The sequence below is a fragment of the Castor canadensis genome, chromosome 7 (assembly GCF_047511655.1).
Source record: "Castor canadensis chromosome 7, mCasCan1.hap1v2, whole genome shotgun sequence".
Classification (NCBI taxonomy): domain Eukaryota; kingdom Metazoa; phylum Chordata; class Mammalia; order Rodentia; family Castoridae; genus Castor; species Castor canadensis.
The window spans coordinates 120167278-120184971 of NC_133392.1; the positions used below are offsets into that span (position 1 = coordinate 120167278).

A 17694-nucleotide genomic window follows, 5' to 3' on the forward strand; every position below is an offset into this window, starting at 1 on the left:
TGAACTCTTGATCCTCCTGCCTCAGCCTTCCAAATTCATACACCACCATGCCTACCTTGGATAAAATATTTTAATAAACCTTTTAAAATTAACAGCTGAGCTTACCAGAAATAAAAGGAAGTATTCTGTGACCAGGAATGAATTGAACCCAGCTCTAGGCTAACAGCGTTGGCCACTCTAGGGCATCTGCCAATTCCTGGTAGCCAGAGCTTTGGTTTCCTCAGCCTCCTGCCAGGCACAGAAGGCAATACCTTGGGTCTTTCAGAATGGGGTGTAGGCTCACAGCCTGCCTAAGGCCAAGTACTCCAAGGAATATTTCAGAGAACAAGCAAATAGGCTGGTGTGTGGCTCAATGATACAGTGCCTGTCTAGCATGCATAAGGCTGTGAGTTTTACCCTCAGCACTATAAAAAAAGAAAAAAGCCAAAAGACATGTTGTGATGAAGTATCAAATCAGTTGATGCTCTGAGTGCAAACCACTCCAGTCTGGAAAGGACATATTAGCAAGCTCTTTCACTTACTAGTACTTTATATTATTAGTCAAGCAGAATGAGTTTATTCTCATAAACTCATTTACTATTTGTAAATGCTCTGATCCTCTGGCCCAGAGCAGTGGTGTGTGCCCATAGTCCCAGCACTCAGGTGGAGGGTGGGCTACAGGGGACCCTGTCTTAAAAAACAAAACAAAACAAAAAGTGAAATGGCAGCATTAAAATATTAACATTGTACCAACTAAGGCAGAGCCAAGGAGAATGTTTTTAATCCAGCAAAAGGTCTTCCAACTCCATTCTTTTGTCAAGTTGTGAAGGTAGTTTGATTTCAATGTGAGAAATTATTTCCCTCCATCAGGATTTCACAAGACAACACCCCATTTGACTCCTAACACATAGAGACTGAGTGTTGTTCTCACAAATGGGGCCTTACCAAGAAATGGCATTTTAGCTGATCAAATTACATTGGGCTATAATAAAAGATCAACTTGACACAAATTGGACAAGCAGATGTAAAGATCACACTGAAGTCATCCAAAATTGTCTGATATATTTTAATTGTTCTGTATTAGCTTGTTGCATCTTAAAACATTTTTTAAATCAAGTCACAGCTGTGTGTACTTTAGGCTGTGGCCGTCATAAACAAATATGAAAAGAAGCAGAGTTAAAACAGATGAATACCAATGGTTATCCATTAGTCTGATGTAATCTAACACAAATGACCATTAAGAGACTTGTGGAGAAACAAGCAAAACACAATTTCAAATATGAGCTCTGAATGACAGCTTTTGCCAATGCCTGTTATCTGAATTGGTCAAGGTATAATGCTTTTGGGAAACTAAAAGATCCTCTCTTCAAAAATGACTCTTGATAAGTAAGAAACAGCAAAAGATTCCAGAAAGCCAGATTTCTGTGAAATATATTCAAGGATGGTAAAGTGAGTATTCTCCTCCTCCTGGTAGAATTGAAGATGTGTTACCATGGAAACTTACCCATTATCACCACCGACATTGACCAACTTAAATCTTTCAGCAAGGAAAGGATTACTGTCTTCTGTTCCCACCCCCTCCTCTTTCAATTCCTCATCTCTCCCTAACAACTGGAGTTCTTCCCATACTTAGTGCTAAAAACCAATTTAGTGTCTTAAATGATCAATTCTATGAATGGCAGATTTGGTCAGATGAATCTACCTAAAGTAGGGGATACCATATTGAACCACTTGATATCATAGTGTCTGAAGACATACCACACTTGAGAAGTGTGCCAGTGGAGTGCAAACTGCTCTCTTACTCAGAGACTTTGTGCAGTGAATGTGGTCTCCACACAGGGAACATTCTTGTACATTCTTTAACAGTTCACTTGCAGGAACAACTCAAGTATTGCTTCATTTTCTGGTTATAACAATTTGTCTTGTGACCTATATTGTTTGCTTAGATCAGAAAAATCGAGCTAATGGTTCAGCTGAGAACACAGGTCAAAGATAAAAGACAGCTGGACTTGGGGGCAAGCCAATCCTGGAGGAGCCCTTCTGCTGGTCACCTAGAATTAGGGCTTCTGTCCACATTAGGTACAGAGCTTTTCCAGAACAGCACGAACTTCCTCTGGATTGTAGTTCCAAGGGCCAGATTTACCCTGCAAGAGAAATGAATCAGACATTTCCAGAGTTCCACCTTGCAAGGAATACATGGGTCTGGAACTTGGCTGTGAGATGGGGACTAGTGACATCAGTACAGCACATACAGATGCAGTGTTTGGTGGATCAGATCACCCAGGGAAACTATAGAGTGGTACCAACATTCAGCCAGAAGTCTGGACAAAGATGTAGGTGGAAAGTTCGAGGAGGAAAAGTGATGGAGTTTTAGGAGAAGGGGATCTATACAAGTAAATGTTTCTTCCATCATCAGACCTTCGGACCTGCCTCATCTTCCTCTCCAGCCCTCACATTAAATTCTGTCCATTCTATACCAGAACCACCTCTTCCCCTCAATCCTTCCTAGGTTAGCCCTCTTGATTCTCTGCTTAGGCAACTGCCATACCCCCCGACTATTCTTTGTCCTTAGTCCCCACTCGTCCAGTCCATTCTTCACCTAGTAGCCAATGATCTTTCTAAAGTATAGATCTAGCCAAGCAGCAATGACTCATGCCTGTAATCCTAGCTACTCAGGAGACAGAAATCAGGAGGATCATGGTTCAAAGCCAGCCCAAGCAAATAGTTCTCAAGACCCTATCTTGAAAAAACCCATAACAAAAAAAGGGCTGGTGGAGTGGCTCAAGGTGTAGGTCCTGAGTTCAAACCCCAGTACTGCAAATAAATAAAAAAATAAAGTACAGATCTGGTTGTGCCTCTCTCCTGCTCAAAACATTTGTAATTTTCCCTGCTATGGCTCCTCCTTGCCCTAAGATGAAGGCCAAACTCCTTTCTTGGGCCAGAACCAGACTCCTATAACCCAAGTGCCCCAATTCCCTATTCATGCCTTGCTCACCCTCCTCCCTACATTTACTGCAATTTTCCCTCACCATGCTTACTTGGGCTGAGTCCTTGTCCTTTAGACTGTGAGCACTTTGAAGTAAAGTAAAGCAGGGATCATTTTTTTAAATCCATTTTTGTGTGTCCAGTACTTGCATGGGGCCTAACCCAGGGTAGGGACTCAGTGTTCAGCTTGCCTCAATCGTGTTATCTTAGAACCACATCTCAGGGGAAGGGGAAGGAAGAAGGACAGAGGACCCTGTGCTGTGACCCTTGGTACTCTGGGATTCCACCTACAAGTTGTCATTTGTTTCACCTGCATAAGTAGGGCTGTCCTGGTCCATGCTAGAAAAACATTAGGTAGTTGGGTTTCATCTGCCTCCAAGGTTTGAAATCCCATCAGTAAAACTACTCTCAGGGGAGGCCAACAATATCTGAGGTGTCAGAGGCTGTGCTTGCCTCCTTTACTGGAACTAGGTTAAAACCTTGAGGGGAACAGTCACTGGGAAGCCGGGGCTACTGAGCCTAGACTTCAGTGTCATATCCCTGCTTCAGCACTAACAGCTCGTCCCACACTCATACTCTTTGCCTCCTACACCGCTCCAGGGTCAGGCCTGCTTCAACATTGACAGCTGCAGAGCCTCCCATTCCTGCTGCATCCTATCCAAGGGATTTAGAATTGAAATCAAAGCCTTGCCTAGGGTCCTTGGGCAAGTCAGTTCCCCTCTCTGAGTATCATTTATAAAATGGAAACAATGTTTTGTCTCTCTGCTTCAAATCATGGGGGCTGGGCCAGTCATCTGGGTTCAGAAGGCAACCTTGAGGATGCAGCTACAGTCCAACAGCCAGGGACCTTCAGTACCATCGTTTCATCCCAGCATGGTGGGGACCAATCTCATTCTGCAGAAAAGGTAACTGAAGCTCAAAGAGGTGAAAAGATTGCCCAGCGTCACATGGCTGGCATAATTTGAATCCAGGTCTCCCTGTTACAAATCCCTTTTTTTGTCATTGCCCTTCTGGACCCCCATCCCCAGGTCACTACCTTGTAGACAATCCTGCCCTCCTGGATCACATAGAGCCTCTCTGGCAGGGCGGCATACTGTTGGCTGCTCTGGTTCTGCATGGTGTCTACCACCACAGGACACTGGGGGTTCCTGTCCAGTAGCAGATGGGCTGCCCGTAGGCGGTCCTGAAGGTTCTGGTGATGCTTGATGTCCACATTGTTCTTAAAAGCCCAGCCATCTGTAAGAGAAAGATTAGGCATGGCACACATTTTTCTGCAGACTAAATACCTACTCTATCTGGGACCTTCTGTCATGATTTGACCCAGTTTCCTATTAGAGATAAAGAACAAGGTCACAGACAGGGTTATTGATTGATCCAGAATGGAAGTCCTAGGTTCCTGACTTCCAGGCCTCACCTCTTCAATGCGAGACAGTCCAATAGACAGGTGCTTCCTGATTTCTAATACGCATGTGAACCACGCTGGGATTTTGTGAGAGGCAGATTCTTCGTCAGTCTGAATAGGTGGCAATGAGAGTCTAACCAGCTGCCTGGATACTAAGGCTGCTGATACCTGGACACACTTAGAGAGACAAGGGTCTAGAGCGGTGGTATCCAGCTAGAAGTGTGGGCCCCAGACTAGCTACATCAGCATCATCCAGGAGCTTGTTCCACCCTCTACTAATCAGGAATAAAACCCAGCAATCTGTGTTTTAACAGCCTTCTAGATCATTCTAATGCACTTCTAGATGATTCTAATGCACTTAAGAACTACTGCTCTGGAGTGTTGACAACTTCCCTAACAATTCCTCATGGTCTTTCCAAAATGCAAATCTGACCACTCTCCAGCTTAGATCTTTCAGTGGTACCCTGTCACCCTCAAGATAAATCCCAAGCTCCTCAGTGTGGTCCACCAGACTATGGTGGACCCAGTAACTGGCCTCTGCCTATCCCTCTAGACTTCCTTCAGCTCTTTGCTCCAGCAAATGGGTGAAATACTTAGATGCCTTGACCCACCCATCCTCAAATTGTGCCTCACCTCTGCTCTTTTTGCTACAGTAGCAGCTTCTACCTGCACAGTATGGCAGGCCAGAGCCTCCTCTTTCTTGGCTTGGATGCTATGACTTCTACTGGAGCTGATGTTGCATTATGTCTCTGACAGCCTCATGATAAGCCACTGGGATGAGCTCACAGCCAAGTACAACTGCCAATCTGGCAATGACCTTTGATCTCATCTGCTCCTAAGCAGTCTTTCTATCTCCTAACTATACTGCCTTCCAATCTATCATCCTATCTGTCCTTTAGAGACTTAACCACAATGGGGCCACAAATTGAAAAAGCAACCATAAATAGCCAATGACCTTGCCTTTCTATTTGACCCATTCCTGGGGAGCTGGAGCCCAGGTAATATAGTCATTGGTTCCTTCAGAAGCCATGTGGGCTGTGTCTACAATAAGAGTTGCCTCTGCAGGTGATATAAATTGAATGAGTCTACCAGTAGAGTCAGTTCACCTCCTCAGTACTTCAAGTCTTTTTGCTCAGTGCCTTTCCCCCAAGTTAAACAAGCTCTAAAGAGATTAACATCAAGATACGAATTTCTATTACTTGTCATCAAACTTGATGACAATAGCACTAGATTCTATTTGTACCATGCTTTGGCAGCCTGGTCAACCATTGGCTCACTGGGGCTTCATAATAACCTCCCATGGGAGGCCAAGCAGAGATTCTTAGCCTCATTTCATAGCTGAGAACATGGAGAACCAGCAAGGAGCAGCAATTTGCCTCCTCAACTTCAATTGTGAGCTCCTTGCAGGAAGGAAATGTGAGTATCTTTTGTCTCTAACTCCCTGGGCCCACCTTGGGCCCCACACAGAGCAGGTGCAGGTTCAATGTTATTAAATGAGTGGCTCTGACATGATAAAAGCGAGAGCACACAAGGAAGGGGTGAGGATAGGTAAGACACCTAAAAAACTAGTAGCATTTGTTGCCCTTAATGCAGAGAAACTAAAGCAGATACCTTAAAGCAACTGAGGCCAATAGGAAAAGGGGACCAGGAACTAGAGAAAAGGTTAGATCAAAAAGAATTAACCTAGAAGGTAACACACACGCACAGGAAATCAATGTGAGTCAATGCCCTGTATAGCTATCCTTATCTCAACCAGCAAAAACCCTTGTTCCTTCCTATTATAGCTTATACTCTCTCTACAACAAAATTAGAAATAAGGGCAAAATAGTTTCTGCTGGGTATTGAGGGGGGGGAGAGGGAGGGGGTGGAGTGGGTGGTAAGGGAGGGGGTGGGGGCAGGGGGGAGAAATGAACCAAGCCTTGTATGCACATATGAATAATAAAAGAAAAATGAAAAAAAAAATGAGTGGCTCTGTAAGATAGGTGTTGTCATCTCATTTTTGTGTAGAAGTTGGCCAAGGTCACAGGGCCAGCACAGGCTGGAGCTGGACTCGCACCCAAATCTGCAACTGCAAAGTCTGTTGTGGCCTTTCCACTATGCCTTGGGCTTCTCAACATTTTACCTGACAAACATGGTGTGTGGGGAAAAGCAAGCCATCTAATTTGGGTCACAGACTTCAGACCTCCTAGGATTGGTGGAAACTGGCTCTGCACATTTTATTTCTGAGTCTCAGGCTATGCCCAGTTCTATCTGATTGCTATAAATGAGGACCCTGGGGAAGGAGATAGGAAGGAGGAAGAACTATCCACAATGGCAGTGTCAAGGCACAGAGGTGAGAAACTGGTCAGTGTCAGGACAGGACTGGAGGCTTTTCCTTAGTGGCTCGAAGTGGACAGCTCTAGGTTCTTCAAAGGGTTAGACCTGCCCAGTCTGGTTACAGGAAAAATGCATTAGGAGACAGTTATTAGGACCAGGAAAGAATACTCCTTATTCAACCTCTCTTGCAGTTTGCAATTTGTGGTTTTAAGAGATTAAACCTGGATCTTCTAAGACTCTTTTACTTATCTGGCCCCATCCCAGTCTTCCTGAGCCAGAATCTGCGTTTCAATAAGATCCCCAGGTGATTAAACATTAAAGTTTGAGAAGTACCTCCCTAGGACCTAAATCAGCTTTGGCTGAATTCCAGCTCTCAACTTCGATGACATCAGGGGCTGTCTCTTCTCAGCCATGGAGAACACAGATGCCACACCCAAGGCTGATTTCTTTAACTGATGGTCTTGTCACAAAGGGGTGTTCCACAAAGAGTTACATTGTGCTTGCATTTGCTCTCCTGTTTCCTAGGCTGTTCTTAAAGTTTTTTATTATAGAAAAGCTTAAATAAACATAAAAATAGAACAGTATAATAAACCTCCATGTGCTAATTATCCATAATAATATTTAAAGTTGCCCCCAAATCTGAATGAGAACAGAAGTGGCCAGTTAAGTGAACACAGTATTAAGTTGAAAACAATTCTTTAACCTTTGGAAGCAAACAAATCAAGATGTAGTGGGCTTGGGGCAGTGCCCTGGAATATACATTTTCTTTTGCAGTGTTGGGGTTTGAACTCATGGCTTTGCACTTGCTAGCCAGCCACTCTACTGCTTGAGCCACAACTCAAGCCCTATAGATGCATTTTCTACATGAAACCTAGACAGTGCTGTCACTGGGGATCCTAAGAAAAACATTACTGGGCCAATTTGGCTGAAAGTTCATCAGAGTAATCTCTACAATGCATGGACAAGCCAGTGAGGTTAATACTGGCCTACACACTTTTCATCAGGTATTAAAGAGCTCTTACTGTGTGACATGGACTCAACAGAGTATTGGGTGATAGCGAATTAGACAGCATCTCTCCCATCTTGTGTGGAGATGGGTGAGTAAATAACTGGTTTTATTGTACCACATAAGCCCTCTTGCCTTTGTCAGTCTCTGAATTTGAGACTTCATAGCTTCAGTTCCCCAAAATATCAGAGATAGGGGTGAACCTGGCCATTTTGGTAGATTCAAGGGGCTCTTAGGCCGGCATGTAAATGGTTCCTGAGCTGGGCGCCAGCGGCTCACACCTGTAATCCTAGCTACTCAGGAGGCAGATCAGAAAGATCACTGTTCAAAGCCAGCCCAGGCAAATAGTTCCCGAGACCCTATCTTGAAAAAAAACTATCTTGAAAAAAAAGAGTTGGTGGAGTGGCTCAATGTGGGGGCCCTGAGTTCAAACCCCAGTACTGTAAAAAATAATAATAATATAAAATAAATGGTTCCTGGAGAGACATGTCTACCCATTGTTACTTTTTCCAACTTTCTAGGCAAAGGAACAAGATTTTCCTGGAATGATGGTGATGGGTGACCACTCTTAGGGGCTGTAGAAAGGACTCTCACCCAGGTGAAAGTTGGCTGCAGCAGGGATTCTCTGAATGTGGTCCTTAGACCAGCAGCGTCAGCATCACCTGGAACTCATCAGAAATGCACATTCTCTGGCTCTGCTCAGATTTACTAAGGCAATCTGATTTAACCAGCCCACCAGGAGCTTCTGGTCTCATGGAAGCCTGGACGCTATGGTCCCAGGCAAACCATAAAGTCCCTGAGAGTCTCTGGATGTATCTTCCAAGTAGCTATATGGCAGTCATTTCCCTTGTGCCACTTCAAGTCTAAGTTCCTTGTAAATGTGCTCAAATCAGTTGCTCTCCTTTGATTTCCCTACTTACCCATTCAAAATGTTAGAATACTCCCATGTCAGACCCTATCTGTCCAGGTTTCTACTCTCTGTGCCCTGGTTGAAAGCAGACTGTGAAGTGAGCCAGTAGTGGGTAAACCCAGTGTAGGGCCTGAGAGATGGTGAGTGCTCCCTGAACAGTTGTTTTCCTTCTTCTTCCTCTTCCTGCCTCCCCCTCCCAATCTTGAGATGGTGCTTGGGAGAAGGGGAGGGGGAGAAAGAGAGGGTGGGAAGTAGTAGAGGCAGAACATCTTTCTGTACCTGATGCATGTGCTTCTTCAATGTAAATGATGAGAAAATCTGCTGTGGAACCAAAGTCTTCTACAAGTCTCTTGAACTGGTCAAATTTGAAAAGAAATGACGGTCAAGTGCAACTTCCAAAATTCAGCACCAGTGGCCTGCTGCCTAAAACAGAAAAAGATACATCAGGAACTAAGAGTCTATACACTGTTTTCTTTTGCCATGCACCATCTTCTCCCTGTGTTCAACTCTGTTCTCTTTATTTTCCCTCCAGAATGAGTCCTGGGCACAGTGTGTGTGTGTGTGTGTGTGTGTGTGTGTGTGTGTGTGTGTGTGTGTGTGTGTGGTGGGAGTGGGGGGAACACTAAGCCTGGAGAGCATGACTTAGCAGGGACCAAGGCTGATTTCTGCTTCTCTAAAGGTTTTGTTAAGCATCTCAGTTGTGTTGGATGGTAGTTAAAATATTGGGAAAGGAGTCCCCTTCATGAAGTTTTTTTTTTTTAATTTTTATTGTTTTACTATTCATATGTGCATACAATACTTGGGTCATTTCTCCCCCTTCATGAAGTTTTTAAGGTAGGCAGGCAGGCATTCATTTTCTCATGCCTTGTGATTAGGAATACTGCAAGTTATTTTCCCCTTTTACATACAAAGAAAATGAGGTTTATAGACTTGACACAGGACTGACACACAGCAGGTGAGTGGTGAAGTAAAAATAAACACTTTGAGGGCTGGTGGTGTGGTTCAAGTTGTAGAGCCCCTGCCTAACAAGTGCAAAGCCTTGAGTTCCACCAAAAAAAAAAAAACAACAAACAAAAAAACCAAAAAACTAAACACTTTGGCTTTCGGACTCTCTATTCAATGCTCTTTCCATTTGAAGTGCCTCAGTTTCCTCAGCCACAAGTGGACATAATAATAATAATACACACTTTATAGGATTGTTTCAAGGATTAAATAAATTAACACGAATAAGGGTTTAAAATGGTGTCTGGTCTATATGGGCACTCAATAAATACTACTAGTTTTTTATCTCCTCCCTGAGCTCTGAAATGGGGAGGGAGGCAGTGAAGAGGACCCCACAAGGGAGTAAGTGGGAGGGGGAAGAGATGTGCTGCAAAATTAAAATTCAGGGTCCCTTGTTCAAAAAGTAGGAGGAAGTGCCTTTACATTTATTAGAATGTAAAGATTTTCCCTCCCTTTTGTGGTCTCTCTCTTGACCTGGCATGGTGTTTTTTAGTTGCTGTTTAATGTCTAAATCCCCTGTGCACAGGAATATTCACTGGGTGGAGAAAGGCCTTCAAGTCACCAAGTAGCCTTGCAACTCAGCAGGCATGTTCACGTGGCTTTCCTCTCCCTCCAGGCACCAGACCAAGGCACCATGCTCTAGCCAGGAGTATAGAAGTTTAGCCAGACATTTTCACTTCTTACCTGCCTACGACCCCAACCCACAGGGTGTTGTAGCCTCATGCAGGGGCATGCTCAGCATCTTGATGGGGGAAGGGGAGATAAGAGGCTTCTCCCTCCAAGTCATTTCCTTACTTGCCAAATAGCACTGCTGCTAAGTCCAGGATGGGAACAGTCACCTCCATGCCCTGCCACAAAACTAGGGGATGCCCATACCTGACCCTGATCTTCCCAATGCTGTGTCAGAAGATGACAGCAGGCAATGGATGGGAGCAGGAAGAACGAAGACCCAAAGGTGGAAGAGTGGGCCTTGGAGAACCGTCCCACAGGGGCAGGGAGGATCTGGAAGGCCCCTGTGAGCCGGGGCTCTGAGTCCTCGGGGCTGGCTCCACTAACAAAATACAGATGCAAAGTGACTGAGAATTTCACAACAGCTTCTACAGTATGAGGCTCTTCTGAGTGTGCAAGTCACTGGTTCCGTGTCCATAAAGCCAGTCCGTGTCAGGAACTTTCTATAACTCCCCAGGGAGCTGCAGCACCCTGTGGCTTCTTGGGGCCAGAGTCAAAACACTGTTGAGGGGCTGGTGGAGTGGCTCAAGCAGTAAGAGCTCCTGCTTAGCAAGCGTGAGGCCCTGAGTTCAAGCCCCAGAGCACACTCCCTACCTCCCTCCCACAAAAAAAAACCACTGTTGAGCCCTTACTATACATCTACTGGGGCAGGGCTGGTCTTGCACTGTGATGTGGCCTGTAGCCTGTTTAAGTGTCCACATCCTCCCTCTCCCCCACCTATCCACCATCGGCTGCTCACTGCCCCTTGAAGGCAGGGCCTCATTCATACTCATACCCCAATCTTGAGCATGCTGTGTTCTATCTCCAAGCATTTATTCAGCACTTATAATGGGCAGAGCTTCTGACACATGCTAGGGATTCATGGAAAAAGATCTACTGGAAAAGGAGATAAGTAGGTCCCTGGAGGTCTGTTTAACGTGAAGACAGGCAAAACAGCAAAGAAACACATAAGTGAAACAATTTCAAATTATAATATGTGTAATAAAAGAGACTGTGAAGGAGTGACCTACTTTAGACAGGTCAGAAAGAATCTCTGGGGAGCTGCCATTTATTTACTTAGCTAGTTAATTTTTTTTTTTTTTTGGCAGTACTGGGATTTGAACTCAGATTTTCACATTTGCAAGCCAGGTGCTCTACTGCTTGAGCCACACTACCAGCCCAGGAGCTGCATTTTACCTGAGAAGTGAAGGGTAGGAAAGAACCAGCCATGGGTAAAGGGAGAAGGGCTTTCCAGGCAAAGTAACTCAATGTACAAAGTCCTCCAGGAAGGACAGAGCTTAGTTTATTCAAGGACCTGCAAGACCACTGGCTCGAACCAGTCAGGGGAGCAACAAGAGAGGAAGCTGCAGAGTTTAGTGTGGGCCAGAGCAGGAGACTCTCATGGGCCTTGATGAAGAATAATCTGGGTTTTATTCTCACTATGATGTGAAGATATAAAGAAAGGGTGGTAGAATCTTGCTGCAATGCTTGGCTGCTTGGCTCCTTAACCCACTTCCTATTTGGAATTCCCTGTTTTGTGCCCTATGAATGGGAGAGTGTACCCAGCCTTGCTCTGTGGAAGACAGAGGTCTGCTCTCTTCCACCAGCAGCTAGGAGACAGGCAGTGATCCCAACCCCCAGGTTGATTAGACCCTAGATCTTTGATTCTGGAGTTACTGAGAGGGTAGAATTCATTCATAGCCCCAGTCATGGTACCCTCATCAAGGATGGTGATGGGTTTAACTGGCCATCAAAGTGACAGGATCTAGGTCTGACTGTAATGCTAACAGACAGCCCACACCCAGGGCTTCAGCTGCTGTTGGTTCTAGGGAATCTCCAACATCCTTCTAATATGCTCCTTGATGGATATGTGTGTGGCTTAGAAAAGAGTGGGTTTCCATTGCTTGCAAGCTTCATGTGGTGATCAGGTTACCCTTGAAGAGCATTCAGGTTGCTGCGTGGAGAGAGAATTGAGAGTGGGAATGGACACGGGGGAGAGGAAGTTCAGGGGCACTAGAGAAGTCTACATGAGAGATGATGGGAGCCGTGGCTGGCACAGAAGTGGGAAGAAGGTGGAATTGACAGTACTGATAAGCCGGAGGAAAGGGCATCTTAACCTGCTCTGGTTTATTTGGTCAGTTATATATATATCCTCCTTGTTCTGCAAAAGATTTTTTTTTCTGCAAAGGATTTGAAGCAGCTTACACATATAATAAAATATTAAATAGAAATGAAGGGAAACAAATCTTGCCCCTGTGGAAGGCATAGAACAGAGGGGGGAAATGGAACATGAATGAGGAATGAACAGGCTGTAAAGCCCCATGAATTTTCTATAAATGAACTGTATATTTGACTCTGAGTTTCCTGGTGGCCAAGTAAAAGGAGAAACATAATTCATTATATATTCTTAATTTTCCTGGCTGGTTTCTCTGGAGACACAAAGCTTTCCTTGTCTTCGGCTCACAGATTGTTTTCATAGGCGGCCCTAGGAAGCACTGAGTGGTCCTCAGTCCCTGCTGGTTGATTGCATGATGATTCCTCACCCATGTGACAGGGAGGCCCGGGCGTCAGCAGGAGAGGCTCCCAGGCCAGTCATGGCCAAGTGGTCATTGGACTCCAATGACCCCAAGAAGTCACTTAGGGTAAGAAAAGTGACTTAGGGTCAGGACCAGCTCAAAATATTAGCTGTCTGGAGGCTTTTAATGGGAAAAAATTCAACACTGACTGATTGAGACAACATAGAAGGGACAGAGACATTTGTTTAATTATTTATATTGTGGTTGGCACAGTGATCAGTATTGAGGGCAAAGTTTAAACCTAGTTCCCTGCTTTCCTGGTAACAGAGAGAGGAAGGATGGGCACAAGTAGATGGCTATGCTAAGGGCTGGCATCCTGCCCATGTCCACAGGCCACAGTGCAGAAAACACCATTTTGAGAAGGTCAGGTAAGGATTTGAGGTCAAGTCCAACTATGTTGTATAAATAGGAAAACAGCTCTATAGTAGAGCTGGACTTAGACCCACTCTAATGACTCCCAAGCCAAGAAATTAGCCCACACCAGGCTCGGGCAGCAGAGAAATCCCATTTACAGTTACTAGACAACACTTCCTCAGTACTTTTGCAGAGATTTTCGATTTTTTTTTTTTTTTTTTTTGGTGCACCGTTCCTGGAAGTACTGCAATTCCAGGTCGATGCGCGGAGTGGACGGAGCAAGCTCCTATTCCATCTCCTAGTTCCAAAAATCCATTTAATATATTGTCCTCGGATAGAGGACGTATCAGATATTAAACTGATAAGAACAGATACTACACTTGATCTTAGCCAAAAGGCCGAGAAGCGATGAGAGATTTTCGATTTTAAACCAGGGTTGAAATAAAGCCAGTTTCAGCTCAACTTTCAGACACTCAGAAAATAAATCATCCATGACGTACCTTCATGCCACAACATCGATGCTCTGCTCTGTGTGTCCAAGTGTGTGCACATGCAGAGGACGGAGATGGTTAAGAATTTCTCCAGATCCCTCTGATCTTATTCAAGAACAGAAAGCGTACCAGCTGAGAGTCAGAAGGCACAAGCTGCCGTTCTGACTCTGCTAAGAACTCACTGTGTGACTCTGAGCAAGTCATTTACCTCTCTGGGCCTTTGCATCTGAAGGAGTTGCTTTAGATGTCTATAAAGAATCTTCTAGGTCTCCCAAAATAGGACTCTAAAATGAGGTCAGATTTTGTACCCAACGCATACAACAGAGCATCTTGATGGCCCGGTAGGCTTCTGAAGCAGTTACAGGATATCTTTTTAATAAGCACAACTGAGAATATTGACTGTATATTTGAAAACGCTTCCAGAGCTCACCAGCACCACCATGGAAGCGTCTCCTGCAGGGTCACAGGGCACATAGCCCCTCAAGCTCCTATCCCTGTTGATGTCGTCGGCCTCACCTTTCACCCCTTCCTGCCTCTTGCACCCCACTTCTGCCAAACTGACGGACGCTTCTCCATGCCTCTGCCCTCTGCTGCTCCTCCCCTCTGTCCTGCCCAGCTCCCCAGTTCCCTTTTCCTCACCCACCCCAAGAATTTGCTGTCCTTAGGCAAACAGCCTACCCCTCTTCTCCAGACAGCCTTCCTGTGGCCACCTCCTTACCTCCTCAGTAGAAGGTTCCTTTTGCTTCCCTCTCCTGCCCTCTCTCTCACTCTGGTTAAGCAGTTTGCCAGCAGAGAGGCCAGTGGTGTTACCGCCAGCACCTATGATTTAAGGGACCCTGGGCCAATTCCATTTTATAAAGGAAGGATTTTTTTTTGTCTGTTTGCTTGCTTTGTTTCTGCCTTTCAGTCTCCTCCTCTACAGTTCTTTGTCTCAACTGCAGCAGCAGGGATCAGAGACAAACTGAATACTTTCTGGCCAAAAGTGGGTAGCCAAATGGTGCAAGGAAATTCTGTGAATTGGGCCTGAGGCAAGTTGGCTTTCAGGGAACTGATCTGTAGATAATCAAGAGCCAGCAAATTGTTCTATCACAGTGCCTGGCACATGGTGGGTGCACAATGAAAGACAGTCAGTGTTCTCATTGCTCTTATTGTCAGTGGCTGTTTAGTGAATATTTATTGAATAAATTGAGGTCATTTGTGTACTGTGGTTTAATATTATAATGAACAAAAGAAAGAAAGAAAAAGAAACAATTACTCTCCTCTGCTTAAAAAATCCCATTCTCAAACTACAAGAATCGTATTCCTCCTTCAAGTCCTAGTTCCAAAGATACCTCCTCCAAGAAGCCTTCTAAGTCCAGCAGGCAAGTCATAACTTTACAGCTATCTCACAAGACTATCAAGATTCTTTACTACATCCACCTATCTATTCAGTGTGACACAAAATTCTTGAGCCCAGGAGCAGACTCTTATCTGAGACCCTGACACTTAGCTGTGGGGCTGGCATGCAGTGGGTGCTCATGAAAGTCTGAGGAAGAACCCTGACTCTGGGCCTGACCCTGTCACTCACTGGCTCTGTTATCTTGGTCTCTTAGTTCTCTCCATGTCCCTTCTAAAACCAGAGGACTAGATTAGGACTAGATTAGGAACATCTCAAAGATGTTCCTTGGAATCAGTTCAATATTCATAGGCATTTCCTTTGGTGGAGAGTTGGGGTATGTGTGGGTTAGGAAAACCAGTCAGTGCTGTGTTAAACAAAGCTTTAAAAAGTTTTGTGAGGCTGGAGGAGTGGCTCAAGCAATAGAGCACCTGCCTAGCAAGCAGGAGACCCTGAGTTCAAACACCATCACAGCCAAAAAAGTCTACTTTTAAGCTTCAGGGCTTCTCAGAGCCTTTTATATGCTAATGTTTACTATGAATTCCCAGGAGGATGACATAGGATGCAGGGTTTCCCAAACTGCTTTGATCAGGAAACTCTAGAGTAAAGCATATCTGAGGGACTTGGTTTCCAAAGCCCATGCTTTAAAAAAAAACAAAAAAACTAGATTATCCAGTTGCCTCCAAGGCCTCTGCTTTGCCTGCTATTTTAGCTGTGGGGTAAGCATGGTATGGAAGGCTCCCTATTGGGTGAGGAGCTAGATAGCCAGGGGCTAGGTAGAAAGAAGTAGTGTATAAGGAGAGGTGCAATCAGGAAGCCTGCATCCAGAAGGGAGAGACAGCACAGCTAACTGCAGGGCTCTGAGGTGGCATCGCCGAGGAGGAGACCTAAGAACTGGTGCATGAGAGGGATGTGGACAACTGGCCATGGAAAAGGGCATTCCAGACCTGCACATAGTGTCATCAAAAGCACAGAGAAGCCATAGTACAAGGGATGGATAAAGCACAACAGTTATCTAGAGGAAGTGAGTGTGAGGGGAGCTCAGAGGTGACATTGGAGGGAAAAGTCAGAGCCTGACTAGGAGGACCTTGAATCAAGGCTGACCCTATGCCTCCTCTTGAATACATATGGGAGCTGCTGACGACTGTTGAGCTGGGGTGCACTTAGGTAAAAGCAAAATGGCAGCCATCCACAAATTGGCTTGGAAGACATGGCAAGTCGGGGAGAAGGAAGTGCTGGTAGGAAAAGAAGTTGTGAGGACAGAGAAAGAGAAAACTGATTGGAGAGGTCATCAAGAAATAATATAGATGGAACTGTTCTGCCTGGATATGGAGGAGGGAGAAAGGTTAGAGAGAGGAAGAGAGAAAATGATCTTCAACCAGTATTTACTGAGCAACTATCATGTGTCAACATTAGGCAGTGGGGCACAATAGCTGACTAGAGCTACAGTCTTGGTCTATAGAGTTTGCAGGCTAGTGAGTGCAGCTGGCATGAATCAGATATCCACACATAATTACAAACTATAACGGTTCCAATAAAGCAAAGTTTAGGGTGTTAATCAGAATATGAAATGGGGTAAGCTGGTTTGGGGAAGTTAGGGTTGACTTATTTCTGGAAGTGCCATTGAGCTGCAGTTAGAAGGACAAGAGGGAGAGGTGGGCAAAGGGGGGTCCCAGGAGAATGGTTGCACAGTAAGAACAGCATTCAGCAGGTGGATGGCTTGTGATTTAACTACCTGGGAAGGTAGTGACGCCCTCTCAGAGAAGCAGAATCCAGAAGAATTCCGTTTTCTGAGTATGAAGAGGACAAGAAGTCCCCAAAGGATCAACTGGAGGAGTAGAATTCAACACTTTCCAACAAACCTCTCCACCCCCTCCACAGCCCCCAAGCTTGTAGCAGCCTCCTAACCTTGCATAAAATCCCAAATGCTGCACTTCTGTCCTGAGAGGTGGACCACTGAGCAATTTGGGGCCAGTCCCCCGTGCTCAGCCTTGTCTTCCAGTCGCTGCCACCGGACCTTCAGGACGAACCAGAAGTACTGGGTGCTGAAGAAGGTGGGAATCCAATTTTCAGGAGAGAAGCAGGGGTTCCTGGTCATGCCAGTCTTCTGGCCCATGGCCAGGATGTTCTGCTTGGCTCTCTCTGGAAATAGCATCATCAGCACTTTGCCCATGGCTACTTCCACAGCCACCTGCAAGAAGACCCATAGTCTCTTCAGCCGCAGTCCTAGTTGGGGCAACCCCATCTCTGCACAGCTGGAACTGGCTCTGAGGCCGATGGACAGAGGCCACAGCCAGGCAACAAACTGGGCGGGGCTGAACAAAGGTGCAGAGTAGAGCAGCCAACCCCAGACAAGAGGAAAGAGCCAGGAGAAGAAGGTGTTTGCCTTCCTGTCAATAAAATGTAAAATTCCAAAACACAGGCACAAAGGTCTGTCCTAATTATTATCATTTCAGATTCTTTGTCTTAGCTTTTGAGAAATTCTTGAGTTGGGAGGTTCTAGATCTAAAATGCCCCTCTGGTTGATTTTTGAAAACAAATACTTAAAAAGTCACAATGAAAGGATTATGTGAGCCTGGCTCCAGTGGCT

The 17694-nt window shown here is 45.2% G+C and overlaps 1 protein-coding gene and 1 non-coding gene across 2 annotated transcripts; both read right to left on the reverse strand.

Annotated features, from left to right (window-relative positions):
- Positions 1-1029: 1029 nt before the first annotated feature.
- On the reverse strand, positions 1030-17378 carry Dio1 (iodothyronine deiodinase 1). Its single transcript, XM_020160534.2, has 4 exons — positions 17013-17378; positions 8878-9021; positions 4001-4200; positions 1030-2123 (listed from the first exon to the last, which is right to left on the reverse strand). The coding sequence occupies exons 1-4, from the start codon at positions 17347-17349 to the stop codon at positions 2055-2057; spliced, it is 750 nt and encodes a 249-aa protein (XP_020016123.1). The 5' UTR covers positions 17350-17378; the 3' UTR covers positions 1030-2054.
- LOC141425084 (U2 spliceosomal RNA) lies at positions 13458-13648 on the reverse strand. Its single transcript, XR_012450189.1, has one exon. It is a non-coding gene; the product is annotated as a U2 spliceosomal RNA (small nuclear RNA).
- Positions 17379-17694: the final 316 nt, after the last annotated feature.